At 32.5% G+C, this 15,442-nt stretch overlaps 1 protein-coding gene across 1 annotated transcript in view; it reads right to left on the bottom strand.

Annotated features, from left to right (window-relative positions):
• Positions 1–641: 641 nt before the first annotated feature.
• The window catches only part of LOC110024916 (pentatricopeptide repeat-containing protein At5g04810, chloroplastic-like), a gene marked incomplete at its 3' end in the record, with an annotated part of 25,358 nt that continues 10,557 nt past the window's right edge, over positions 642–15,442 (bottom strand). The window contains exons 3-4 of the mRNA XM_020725111.1: positions 1,319–1,405; positions 642–882 (exon numbers count right to left, since the gene is read on the bottom strand). Of these exons, the coding sequence (XP_020580770.1) occupies positions 642–882; positions 1,319–1,405 (328 nt within the window). The remainder of the gene's footprint in view (positions 883–1,318; positions 1,406–15,442) is intronic.

Below are 15,442 nucleotides of genomic sequence, written 5' to 3'. Positions count from 1 at the left end.
GCGAAGATGTCTAAAATATAAAGAAAGTATAATATGAAGATGAGCACTTAACATTTTTTTGTAAATTAAGAAATAAAAAAAATAAAAACTCATTTAATAAACACAATCTAAAAGTCATCTCTAATTAATGCAACAATAACAAGAGCCTTATTGCTCATTTAATATCAAAGATAATTTTATAGACATTCTATATACTTCACCCAAACAAGTATCATACAACACTTGATCAATGTAGGCTAAAACCCTATATATAAATGAAAACAAAAATTTTAGCTTCCAAAAAATCTATCATGTTACTTTAATTAGAGAGTAGAACAAATAAATTTACAAGCGTCCTAAACTTAATAATGTAAATAGTCTCATAATTCTATGCATAAACACCAACAAATTTGGTTATCTTATTCATCAAGTAATTTATATACATCAGTCAGTTAAAAATAAAATTAACTAGAAAGACAAGATGATGTCTTATGTGTGTTGTACGCTATAGCTCAACAATAGAATGCTAAATTGCTTAGTTAAGCATTGCATGCAAATAATGTAAGATGGGTGCTTATGGGCTATAGCACGTGCTATTACATAGTATTGAAAAATAGGATTTCAATCTAGTTTATGTACATTCTCTTGAATAATATGCAAACATGCTGCGTAGTAGTTGTCTCATCATCATAACTGTGAGAATTAAAACCAAATTTTACCAAATAAACAAACACTGACTTGAAATTTACCTGAAGTCTTTCAAAAACGACCAGGCATTTCTCCTCATTTCGGTCATTTGTATAACCAGCCATCATGGTATGATATAAATCAATTGGTGCATCAATTCCTTGTTCCTCCATCTCTCTCACAAGTACTTCGGATCTAGACATGTTGCCAATTTGACTGCATGGATTGGCAAAAGCTTAGCCATAACAATGAATAGAAATCTTAAACAATTGAAATTATCTTAACTTATATATATGCATGAAAACCATGCAAACAAAAGAGCAGTAAAGTAACTCTTGAAATCCATATGATAGTTCAAAAGAAATTTAGAGAACAGAAATTTATGCAATAAAAAAAGAGAACGTTTAGTAATTTCCTTGCTCTTTATTGAAATTATGAACAAATAGTCTCTTTTAACACTGATTTGATATTTCCATGTTAAGAAAATGAGTTTAACAGAAGGAAACAGAAGATTGAAAATTTGCAATACGCAAGCAAAAGTTAGCCACCAACGCAATTAACGGTGAACATTAGTTCATTAGAGGATTTGCATTAAGAAAAATTTAAAAAAAAAGAATAAAATATTACAAATCAATTTCTCAGAATGACTAACCAATTAGCATAGATAATATTGCTATATATGATAGCATTGAGCGTTCCTAACTTTTTCTTTGCCTCCATAAATAATTTCTCTGCAGATCTTTCAAAACGGAAAAAAGAATTAGAAGTTGAAGTCAGCTCAATGCACGCAACTGAGAAAAACAATCATAAATATTTATCAACAAAATTTGACATCATCATCCTGACTGTACCATGGGAATAAATTAAGCAAGAATGACCGAGAAAAACTTTGTAATAATAAGGCACCCAACCACCATCTTCACCCAACTTCAAAAGAGATGGAAAAAGAAAAGCTCCGACAGAGCATAAATAGAAGGCAGGAAAGTACCATAAAGACAAGCAAATATCTAAAGCACAATTGGTTTGTAAAAATAAATAAACCACAAAACTGGAAAAATGCGTTAATAGCATTGCTTGCCAAAATTTCAAAAAAAAAATTATAATGCAAACTGAAATATAGAAAACTGAACAATTTCCGAGCAAAGACAATTAAACTTTCCGTGTACAATTTTGAGCAACAGCCAAAACATGGCATCCATAAAAAAGGAAAATTACACATTCGTCCTTGGCTATTTCACATCATTCCACATTTTTAAACATACTTCAATTGAGCCACAAATCATTTTCTGCTTACACATCGGCCCCTACCTTAACTACATTTTTTTTTGCCAGAAAAACTTTAATAACCCCTACAAATATTTCCTAACTTATGGAGTTATTATGGATTGCGTCATCATTCGATAGCTGTGATTTTACCCTTTCCTCTTCAATTTTGGATATTATTTATTCTCTTTCCTCGTCGACAAGAGATTAGAAGATGGCAACAAGCTTCAATAGCTAAGATTTCCCTCGCAATCCTCCAAAGATTTATTGCTTTTACATTTGCTAGTCAATAGGCAATCCATAAATATGAAGGCACAATTAAAAATAATAAATAGTTATGATACATGAAAACTAGATTTAACAGGCCTTATGGTTCATGTCACATTTCTTGAGCTTCTCAGCTACTTCAGATTTTTGTCAATTGATCACTCCTACCTCATCATTTACAAAAAAACTCATTATTGAGCATTAAAGCAAGTGCAGAGTATTTATGTTGCTTAGGAACTAGATCTAATTGGTCATACTTTCCTAAGGATATGTTGCTCTCTCATTGATCTATTGCACAAGAGTAGCATAGCTAGAAAGGCTATCGGTGCAAAGGATCAAAGATTAGAGGACTAGTTGCACTCTATTGATATTATTCAATAGGATCTATCGTTCATCTTTAGATCTAGAGAAAATTAAGTTATGCACCCTTCTTATACTCATAGATTCAAACTAGTGACAATGGTAGAAGTGAAAGAATGCATGGGGTGGATGAAGAAAGGGTAAGAAAGATGATATAAATATATTAGTCATTTTTTCAATGCAAATGCTAAAAAACATCAATTACAAGGTCGCACAATAGCATTAAATGATGAAAATCAGCAAAGAAGTTAAAATATTTGTAATAACCATATTTCTTCACCTCTCTTCCCTGATTTTCCCCTCTGCTCCTTTCTCACGCAGCAGAAGTAGCGAGGGAGCTGCGAAGCTTGCTACAGTGCAAGGGCCGTGGGTAGCAGAATGGTTGATCGCACCAAGGGAAGCAGCGGTTCGCAATTTAGGGCTCCGGAATGACTTTCGTAAGTGTGAATCCCTTTTACACGCTATTTGAGAGTTTCTTCTTCCTCGCACATTCGTTTAGAGTTTTGACTTGTTTTTTGTGACTTTTTTCCTCTCTAATAGTCATCAGAGGCGCCAATTGTGTGTCGGAAGCATTGAAAGCCTTTTGTGAGCTTCTAAAGTGGTGTGATATCAACGTAGGAGAGGTGTGGATGGAAGTGATATAAAGTAAGTTTGGCAGTTTTGGAGATGGATTATCGCCAAGAAAGCCATTTAAGGTATATTTTGGCAAATCAATGATCTTTTAAGCTAATTTACCAAATGAACTAATATATTGTGAATTTCAAATTCGTTTATGATTTCAAGTTGGTTATGTGAGGTAGCGAATTTGAATCAAGCATGCAGAAGATCGTTGTAGGTCGACTCCATTAAAATTCAGGTAAATTAATCCTAAGCTAAGAAAAGTAATTTAATCAATAGAAATTATTTAAATCTTAAGAATTTAAATATTATGTTTTATAGGTTATTGAGCTCAATAGAAAAGTTATCACAACCTCCAACACACATTCAAAGATTAAAAGTTTAGCATGACAACTAAAGTCAGTGATTACATTTCTAAATTTTAGTAATTTTCTCTATTTCAGATTATACGGTTGACTTCATGTTTGCCCTAGTTTAATCAGATTTTTCATATTGATAGGACAAATATGCATGATAAGTATAATAGAAAAAACGTGCATGCATAAAAAATATGCATAAGATGAAGGATATTTAGATATTATATGTAAGATAGGCATGTAAGATAGACATAGGAAAGATATGCATGAGACAAGTAAGAGATAGATATAAATAAAAGATATACATGAGATAAATATATGAAATATATGAAAGTTATGTCTGATGAATATTTGTACAACAAAATAAATATGCATATTAGTAAATGCATAAATGTCTCAAAATAATGTTTGCATGAAAAATGAAATAGCTTATATGTGAACGCTTGCATGTGCATGTTCAGAAGAGAATTTCACCCCCTAATGATACAGGAAGGGGACGCCAATGTACGTGCGCCCATAGAGTTTTTTTACCATCCAGACACGTGTGATGATTAAATCACTAATCGTTGTGTCGATGAGATAATATTGGTCAGAGGGAAGTGGATCAAAGCTTACCTCCCCAGACAATTGCATTACTTACATTATTAATCGCTATGCTGACGGGATAAAATCAGTAAGGGACAGGTGAGGGTCTTTTCACTCTAGACTATTGTGATGTGTAGATCGCTAACAGTTGTGCCGACGGAAGCCGACAGAGTAATATCGATCAAGGGTGTATGAAGTTTGTTGACAATGATCCTCACAGACACAGATGTATATGTAAACTATAAATTAAAGTTAAAGTATATGCTTATAATAAATTGAGTATGTTCTTTTAAAAAAATCATTGATTCATGTACTAGCATATATCAGATTGCTTATAAGCATATATCAGATTGTTTATAACTAAATATTATACATTTTTTATAGACATGCATACATATTGTACTATTTTCCTTCAATTACTGTAGTTTAGTTGAGTGATTACCACAGAGTTAATTTTAGATAACTCATTAAGTTGTTTTCATATTATTTCTAGAAAACAACAAGATAAATAGAAGAGAGCAAAATGTATACAGAAGACAAGAACAACAACAAGAAATGTATAATCTTTACTTCTTAATTTTAATTGTCTTCTTTAGTGACTCTTTCATGCATTATTTAAATATTAAATTGTTAGTAATAGAATTAGAATAACAGAGAATTGATTTCCACCGTTCGTTCCTATCTTGATTAAATCAAAGTCCTAGACCAGGTCGTGACAATATGGACCTAAGTTTAAGAGAAGAATTGCTTGAGGGATCTGAAAGAAGCAATTCAAAAAGAATGAACAAATGAGAAACGCAATCTATACCTCAAGGACATGCATGTAATTTACACTAAAATATTTCAAATGAAAAGGGTTGAAAAATGTATAAATAATGGTTCTCAATGCGCTTTCGGTCAATTTTGCCTAATAGATATTTAATTGATCCAATGAATCTCCACCTGAAAACTACTAATAAATATTTGGACAATGGGCAGACAAAGAGCCAGTAGTTTGGCAGCAACCAACTTAAGGAAAAACATTGGTCACTCGAGGATTGGCAGCTTAGGGTGAAGGGATGGTTCACTGGTTCATGCAGGCCATAAAAGGCTAGAAATTCATTAGAAATTTTCTTATATCTTTTCTTATCCATTCCTAGGTTGTAGACATTTGAATTGAATAATCATTGTATTTGGGAGTTGGTTACCTAGAATATAAGAAAGTTGGTTTTAGCTTTTGGATTCTAAGGAGATCCTCTTTTACTTATAGCTAGTAGTTAAGATTTTGAATTCATATTTTGTATTACTGGGCTTATTGAAGCAAATGTATCAGAATTACATATCTGATTTTTCAAATTCCTCCTCTCTCATCACTTTCCCTCTCCCTCGCACTCTCCCGCCACATTACAAGGAATCAAGCATATTCCTCGCTTTCTCCATGTTCAGGCATGAATGAAAGCCAACAAGACTGAAGAAAATCTCCAAGAAACTGGATTTTACATTGGAAAGCTTCTTATTGCTAAAAATCCATCTAGAACGGTAATTATAATCTCTAGACAGCAAACTTCAGTCATTTCAAGGGGAATTCAAACAACAGTGAAGATTTACAGGGATAAAATCATTAATGGCTGGTCCATAATTCCCTACAACTCTTGAATCTATGACTCCTGGGTCATATAACCATATGTTGGTTACTTGATTCGAAGATTTTTGGATCATTTAGCTTAGTAAATCTTAAAGATCATATAACTGCCAACCACTGTGAATAGCTCCCAACCACGACATAGCCATATTTATCACTAAAAAGAAATGAAAAGACATCTAATGAAACTTTAATATTCCAATGGCAGGAAACTCATACAAATCGGAGCGACTTCTCACATAAATTAGGGAAGAAAATAGTAGATTTTATGTAATAACACTCATACAAATCGGAGCGACTTCTCACATAAATTACGGAAGAAAAATAGTAGATTTTATGTAATAACTGATAATAATAATAATAATATTAAAAACAATTAAATAAAATAAATAAAAGAAAAATGTTTGAATCAATAGTCACGATGGTTGCTTTTGAGAGTTGGGTATTTCATTTGAACTACTGGAAAGAGATGCAGGCAAGGCGAGAGAAGAAGTAGAAGAAGAAAAGGTTTTGTCAGTCTAAGACCTTAATGTTGACACCGCATTTGAGTGAGGGAAGGCTGTCGACATTACTTATCATTGATTTGACACTCACGTACATCTAGGGAAAGGAGACGGCATGACAACTCGAACTCTCACCCATCAACGTATTGTTCACTTTGGCCAGATAGTCTCACAGTTTTGCCCTGTTGGTATAACTTCTCATGAGACCACTCATCCTAGGAGTGCTCCAATGTGAGCACACTTAACTTAAGAGTTTCTAATGAATATCCACTTTATACCAAAAGGCATCTCAATATTTAAGAGTTCAACTTAATGGTGGTTTGCATGAATTGAAGGGTATTTTCGTCTTTGATATAATTATTTCGTATTTTAAATAACACTGTCATTGTCGGACCCAAGCCCGGATATGAAAAGTGGAGGGTTGCATTAAGTAGCCGACAACAAATGTAAAACTTGTCGAAAAATCATGGCATGAATCCTTTTGATTATTGTATAAGTGCTAGAGCGTCTCCTGGAAACGACTATGGTCCTAATACAATGGATAGTGTGCAAGGGTCGCTACACCGGCGCCCAGGTTTAGTTTCAAATAAGCAAGGGTTCTCACATTACGGATGAATGCGAGTAAAGAAGTTAGTCCATGAAACTAAAATTAGGATACAATTTTGGAATATAGGTACTCTTACTGGTATGTTATTGAAATTAGTTGATGTTATGATTCATAGAAAGATAAATATCTTATGTGTTCAAGAAGTTAAATGGGTTGAAGAAAAGGGTATGCGATTGATAGCTTAAGTTTTAAAATTCAGTATTCAGGTAAGAGTCATAATAAAAATGGGGTAGGTGTAATTATAGATAAGAGTTTGAAAGATAATCTTGTAAAAATTAATAGAGTTGGAGAAAGTATTATAGCCCTTAAGATTAATATTGATACTAAGGTTTTTAATATTATAAGTGTATATGCACCTCAAGTAGGTTTAGATATATATTCTAAAGAGAAATTTTGGAATGAATTAGAAGACTTAATACAAATGATACATTTTAAAGAAAGAATTTTTATTGGAGGAGTGTTAAATGAACATGTCGGTAGAGCGGTAGAAGATTTTAGAAATATTCATGGTGGCTACGGTTTTGGAGTGATTAATGAAGAAGATAGAGCTATATTAAATTTTGCTTTACCATATGATTTTGTTATTGCTAATACTTTATTCAAGAAAAAAGATGAGCATATTATTACTTATAAGAATGGATCTAATAAAACACAAATTGATTATTCTCTTATGAGAAGTAGAGATCGTCGATAATCTAAAGATTGTAAAGTCATTCCAAGTAAGGAATTAAGTACTCAACATTGATTATTAGTTCTAAATATAAAGATGAAGAGTTGTAAAATAAAGAATATTATGAATCATCGTCGTAGAAGTAGATGGGAGCTCATAAATGACACAAAAAAAATTATTTTATAAGTAAAATTCAAGATTTCAAGATTTGCGATGTTCATAAAGAAGCAAATTCTATGTGAGATAAAGTAACAAAATATTAAACAAATGAAAAAAGTTGTACTTGGATAATCAAAAGAAAAAGTTTCTACAAATAAAAATAGTTGGTGCTGGAATAATAATGTGCAAGAAAAGATAAAATATAAGAAGATATGTTACAAAAATTGATTTAAATGTAAAAGCTTAGAGAATTGGAAAAAATATCAAACGACCCGTAAAAACTCTAAGAGAATAATATGTGACACTAAAAATTCTGTTTTTAGTAATCTTTATAATAGATTAGATACTAAGGAGCGTGAAAAATATATATAAACTAGCCAAACAAAGAGAAAAAAAAAAGTAAAGATTTAATTCAAGGAAAGTGTATAAATGATGAAATAAAAAAATATTTTTCTTAAAAAAGATATTCAAAATAGGTGGGGGAGTTATTTTGATAATTTTTTTAATGAAGGTTCAGAAAATACGATCGACCTTAGTGAACTCAATATTGTTAATAATAATAAGATGTTTCATTTTTACCGTCACATTAGTTAAAAAATAAATTAATGAGGCTTTAAAGAAAACCAAGGGTGGTAAGTCTGTAGGATCTAATGATATCCCAATTGAATTGTGAAAATATTTATGAGATTTGAGAGTTTATTGGTTTACTAAACTCTTTATTATTATTTTAAAAACTAACAAGATGCCTGAGGAGTGGAGACTGTATTTTGGTCCTTTATTTTTAAAAATAAAGGGGATGCAATAGAGTGTGCCAAGTATATAGAAATTAAGTTGATGTGTCATACTTTAAAATTATGGGAGAGAGTAATTGAACATAGCTTAAGACGTATTACAACTATTTCTCATAATCAGTTTGAATCTACAATGGAAGCTATACATTTATTGAGAGGTTTTATGGAGAAGTTCATAGATAATAAGGAGGATCTACATATGATTTTTATTGATTTAGAAAAGACTTACGATAAGGTTCCAAGAAATATCCTTTGAAGAGTTCTTGAGAAGAAAGGTGTCGATATGACTTATATTCAAGTCATTAAAGATATGTATACAAGAATTGTTACTTGTGTTCGAACAAGAGGATTGACCAAATATTTTTCTCATTCTGTTGGTCTATATCAGCCCGTATCTTTTGGCTTTAGTTATGGATGGACTTGCTGGATACTTACAGGATGATGTACCTTGGTGTATGTTTTTGCTGATGATATACTTCTTGTGGATAAGATGAGAGAAAAATGTCAGGAAAAACTTGATTTATGGAGGTTTACCTTGGAGTCTAAAGGACTCCGTTTGAGTAGAACTAAAACTGAATAAATGGAATGTAATTTTAGTAGTAGTAACTCTAGTGACAGAAGCATAACTATGGGTGATCAAATTATTAAAAGGTGTGAACGCTTTAGATATCTCGGATCTATTGTTCAAAGTGATGGTGATATTAATGGGGATGTTATTAGTAGAATTCAAGTTGGTTGCTTGAAGTGGAGGAATGTTTCAAACCTATTGTGCGATAGAAAAATATCGCTTAGACTAGAAGGAATGTTTTATAAGATAGCGGTAAGACCTGCATTGCTCTATGGTAGTGAATGTTGGTCTTTAAAAGAGAAGCATAAAACTAAGTTAAGTGTTGCCGAGATGAGCATGATTTAGTGGATGAGTGGCTTTACACTTAGAGACAAAATGCGAAATGAATTTCTCTCTGTGATAGAGTTGGTGTAGCTCCAGTGACAGACAAAATTAGAGAGAGTCATCTTAGACGGTTTGGTCATATTAAACGTTGACCATTTGTTGATCCGATTAGAAGAGTAGATGTTTTAGATTCGACTTATGTTAAGAAAGACAGAGGTAGACCTAGGATGACTTGGGCATACTGTATAAAAAATGATCTTAATTTATTAGAATTGAATGAAAATTTGAAACTAAATAGGACACGATGGAGAAAAAGGATTCATGTAACCGACATCACTTAGTGGGATAAAGTTTTTCTTGTTGTTGTAAACAATTATTCAAAATTTATGAGGTTTGTATAAAGTTCTCTTTTTTATTTATTATTGAAATATTATAATTTTTCATTTTCATTGATAAATCTCTTCACAACAATCATCACATTTTTCAAATGAAAAATTTTAAAATAATCAAGAATTATGCAATAAAAGCTCACTCAAACATAAATTATATGAATTAAGTGATTTCAAATTGAATTCATTATTTTAATATAATTTATTAGATAATGTGTTTTAAAATAGTTAAAGTTAACTTGAAAAACTAATGAATCAAATTATTTTTGCGTTTTAAATATTATGTATGTAAATGATAAAATTATGTGATTAATGACAAACTACTAATATTTTTACACAAATATTATTCAAAATATATATAAGTATATTATATATATATATATATATTTGCGATGGAGGCTATGCTAGGGTTAGGGATTTCTGGCAATTTCGTGGCAATTTACAGTGGGGGTGATGATGCTTCTCCAAATCGATGGTGAGATCTTTCCCATTTCCTCTTCTAAGTTAATTTCTTGCGTTCTCCCTCTGCTGGCGAGATTTTCTTCGATTTTAGGGGATTTTGGCCTGTCCGATTTCTGTGTTTTGAAGTTCTCTGAATTTATTTGGGGAATTTGCTGCTGGAAATTAAAGAAATTAAGGTTTTTGCGGTGGTTTTGGCTGGTGCTTTTTCTGGAGTTAGATTTATATTTGCTCTAGTCGATTGGTGTGTTTTTCGGTTGTCCTGAAGATTTTTTTTTTCGGTTTTTTTATGGAGAAATCCTTTGTGGAAACTCTCTCGGGGGCTCAATCCTCAAAGATCAGTGGATCTGGGCATTTTCCTCAGTCATTTCATGATGTTTTGATTGATGGTGGTGAGTATAATTTTATTCGTAATACAGGTATAAAAAACGACAAGTTTGCAATGTATGTTTCTGAAGAAGATAATAATAATCTGGATTCGTCTGCTTGTCATGTTCTTGTAGGGAAGTTCATTTTGGGACACCCCAAAATGGAATCTATTTGTAGGGAATTGGATGCTTTGAAATTTATGGGAGTTTGAAAATTTGGTTTGCTTGATGGGCGTCATATTCTGATCCAATTATCTAATGACGAAGATTACACTAATTTATTTTTTTCGCCGATTTATTAAAATTGATAATACAACCATGAAAATTTTGAAGTGGACAACGGATTTTGATCTTAAAGAGGAACCCCCTCTAATTTCGGTTTGGTTGTGTTTTCCAGGATTAAAATTTCATTTATTCAATCATGAGATACTTTTCTCCCTTGCTGCGGCATATGGCAAACCACTTAAAATTGATGGGCCCACTTTTCTATTGAATAGGCCTTCTGAAGCACATATTTTAGTTGAGAGTGATATAACGTTGTCGTTTTGTGATGAAATTTGAATTGGGACTGCACATAAAGGCTACTGACAAAAGGTAGAAATTGAAAAACATTCCCCATATTGTTCACACTGTCATATGTTTGGTCATAATGTTGTGAAATGTTACTGTCTTCATCCACCTTTAAAAAAAGGAATTGTTCGTCTGCCTATAGAAAGGGATTTCAATAAACAAGTTGAAGAGATTAGGGTCAATGGCCATCATAGTGTTGAAATAATCAAAGAATTAGATGCTAAACAACCAGAAGAAGTGAAGCGTACTGAAGAATTTATGATTACTAGTGATGATCGTGGTGCTACTATTAGTGAGGTTTCGATTGAAGATAAAGTAGATAATTGTAATGCTAATGATATTACTTCCCCTGTGCAGATTAACATACTGGAGGTTCAAACATCTTCTCCCCCAACTGACATACATTTGAAGGTGGAAAATGGTCAAGGAAATCATGATCCTCGGGCGTATGAGGTAAATGATGGAATTTTATTGGTTGTTTCTAATGCTCTTGAAGAGGAATGGTTAGTTAAAAAAACTGGTAAAAAGAAAATGAAAAGGAAAAATGAATTGTTACATCTGAATAAAGATAACATCATTATTGATGGGAAGTCACATTCTAATGGGGAATAGTTCATCACCCTCCCTAGGTCAACTAGAAAGGGTGTGTTGAGGTTTAACGATTAATATTATGATATGGAATATTAGGGGAGTGGCGGACCTTGCCTCCCTTAATAGAATTAAACATTTTAGCAGGGTCCATAATCTGGCTATTTTTTCTATTTTAGAGTTCGCTTGTTTCTAAAAATAAGGAGCACATCATCAGAAAGTTTAAACAGTATAATCATTTTTGTAACACCAATAACAAGATTTGGATCTTTGGGAAAAAAACATTGATTTAAACATTGTGCAAAACGAGGAGCAATTCATCTTGGTTTATTTTAATGGAAATCTTCGTATCCTGGGCCACCTTTGTTTATGCTAGCACTGTCCTTCAGAAAAAATACTATCTTTGGGATACTTTGGCGGCTATGGGTGAAAATATTACTGATCATTGGTTCATTAGAGGGGATTTCAATATGATTTTGAAGTCATCTGAAAGGATGGGAGGTAGAGGTGGAAACCTTAATCTTATTAATCAATTTAGTGATAAAATTGTTGAAGTGGGTCTCTTTGATCTTGGTTCATGGGTACTCCTTTCACGTGGAGGAGAGGTCCTCTTTTCCAAAGGCTGGATCGTTTTGTTGGTAATCAACAATTTCCTAACTATTTTCATGTCACTAAAGTGCATCATCTTAGTCATGCGGGGTCGGATCGTAATCCCATTATGCTTTCTCTTGCTTTTACTACTAAACCCGCTAAATATCATTTTAAATTTTTGAATATTTGAACTACTCACGATACTTTTCTGAGCAATGTGAAACAGGCTTGAAATACAAATGATGTTGGTAATCCTTGGTATATTTTATGGCAACTGCATAAACAGGTAGCTGATGGATTAAGTGGAATTTTATGCATTTTGGTAATATTCATAATAGAGTCAAAGAGGCTCAGAAGGTTGTGGATAACTTGGAGAATCTGCTTATTTGTAATCCGCAACATGTCATTGAGTTGGCCCAAGCCCATAACAAACTGTTAGAAGAGATTAATTTGGAAGAGGAGTTCTTACAGCAAAAAGCTAATGATATTTATTTTACTAGTGGAGATCGCAATTCAAAATTTTTCCACGCCTCTATTAAGCATAAAAGGAATTTGAGTACTATTTTAAGTATTAATATTATTGATGAGAGTATCACTAGCAAGGATGAGATTGGCAACAATGCGATGGAGTATTTTACAAATTTATTTCATTCTCTCTCAGACTCTCCCTATTATTTCTGAATTTTTTGAAGGTGAAAGGGAATATACTTCTAAAATTGATATTTCTAATATTCCAACGGAACAGAAGATTTATGCGGTGTTTAAGGAAATTAATACTAACAAATCTACTGGATCTGATGGTTTCACTGCTGCTTTCTATGTAACGAGTTGGGAGATTATTAAAAAATATGTGATTAAAGCTATTCAAAGTTTTTTCCAAGGGGAAGACCCTGGGAAATATTTTACACTTTCGTTAATTGTTCTTATTCCTAAGGGGAATGATAAATCTAGTTGGGATAAATTCAGGCCTACTTCCCTCACTTCTGTGGTCTATAAAGTTATTAGCAAATTGCTTGTCTATAGATTACAACCTATGTTGAGTAATATTATCTCTATTCATCAATCTGCTTTCATTAAAGGAAGGGAGATAACTGATAATATTCTTCTAGCGCAGGAGATGATGGAAGATCTGGATAAAAAGTGTCGTGGAGGTAATATGATTCTCAAACTTTATATTAAAAAGGCTTATGATACTATCAGCTGAGATTTCATATTAAATATCTTGCGGGCCAGATGTTTTCAAAATAATTTTTGCTCCCTTATCCGTAGATTGAATCTGATAAGAAGAGGGCTTTGTTGTAACAACCACTCTGTCTTAATTAAAGGAAAAAAGCTATAGATTCTTTTCTGCCACAAGGGGAATTAAACAAGGAGATCCTTTATCCACTACAATTTTTATTCTTGCTTTTAATTATTTCTCCAGATTAATTGAAACCTTATACTCAATTCTCATATAAATCTTTTATTATGGTTAGCCATTTGGCGTATGCTGATGATGTCATAATTTTCAGTAATGCCAGTAAATCAACCATTAAAGCAATTATGCAAGTATTAGATACTTTTCAAGATAATTCTGGTCTGATTTTCAGCAAAGATAAATGCAATATGTATTTTGGGAATTCTGTCAAAAGCTCTATTGTAATTTGGAGTAATAATTACACTGGCTTTCATGCTTCCTCTTTGCCCCTGAAATATTTGGGAGTAAATTTCCTTAAGAGCCGTCGAAAGCAAATACAATTAGATGAAGTTGTGGAAAAGATCAAAAATAGAATTAATGATTGGAGGAATAATTTCATGTCTAATGGGGGTCGTATTACCCTCCTCAGAAATGTTCTATTAAGTATCCCTTTATATGCTCTTCAAATCTTGAATCTTAAGAAAAACACTCAGATCCAATTATAAAGATTATTTAACTGATTTCTGTGGTCGGGTAACCAATCTAGAAAGCATTGGGCTTCATTTGATAAAGTTGCCAAGCCTATTGCAGCTGGGGGTTTTGGTTTAAAGAGTTTGAAGCAAATCTCTGACATTAGTATGTGCAAGTTGTGGTTCAAATTTCATGTTAATACTTCGTTATGGGCTCGCTTTCTTCTTCATAAATATCGTACTAAGTCAAATCCAGCTATAGTTCAGTGGAAAGTGGGGGATTCTAAGAGTTGGAAAGCTATTTTGAAAGCAAGAGAGGTCGCGAGAAAATTCATATTTTGGGATGTGGGTGAAGGTAATATTTCCTTTTGGCACGATAATTGGGGCTTAGGGGATACGGTATTATCTATTACTTCTCCACAGAATAATAAATTGACTATCTTCGATGTTTGGTTGGACGGAAATTGGGATGTTAATAAATTAATGTCTCTTATTGGGGATAGAACAGAGTTTGTTACTAAGATTCCTATTAAGGAGGGCAAAGATACCCCCATCTGGAAAAATTCCTATAATATATCTCCTTCGAAGCTATTGTATTCGAATATATATTTTCATGAAAACTGGCGGTGGGGTAAAATTATTTGGAATAATTTTCTAACTCCCTCTATCTCTCTTTTCTTTTGGAGATTTTTTCTTAATATGCTTCCTCTTAATGATATTCTTAAATTTAAAAGGTTGAAATCTGCTTCACAATGTCATTTATGAAAGAATGAAGAAGAATCGATCGTGCATCTTTTCTTCCAGTGTTCTTATGCTAAAGAAATTTGGAATACATTGGGAAAACACTTTCATATTAATTGCGTGATTGTAATGATATCAAAAGCTACCTTTTAAAGTGGAGGGCTGCAGATAGGATGGATTCCAAATTAGCTAGCTTCCCTTTATTAGTGATTTGGTTTATTTGAGTGGCAAGGAATGATCATAAATATTAAAATTTTGGTTTGTTCCCGACTAATATGGTTGCTTATATTCTTTCTTATTTATTTCGTGCTTGCCGTAATTTGGGGTTGAATGTTGATTTACATCCACCAAAGATGGGTAGGATGACCACTATTATTAAGTGGAAACCCCCTCCTAAAGGCTGAATCAAAGTGAATATTGATGGAAGTTGGACTTCCAAGGCAGTTGGAGCTGGAGGTGTTTTTAGAGATTATTTAGGCTTGTGCAGATGTTTCTTTGCTTCTCCGATTATT

Source organism: Phalaenopsis equestris, unplaced genomic scaffold, assembly GCF_001263595.1.
Source record: "Phalaenopsis equestris unplaced genomic scaffold, ASM126359v1 Scaffold000278, whole genome shotgun sequence".
In the NCBI taxonomy this organism is placed as follows: Eukaryota; Viridiplantae; Streptophyta; class Magnoliopsida; order Asparagales; family Orchidaceae; genus Phalaenopsis; species Phalaenopsis equestris.
This window is presented reverse-complemented; position numbering and strand designations above follow the sequence as displayed.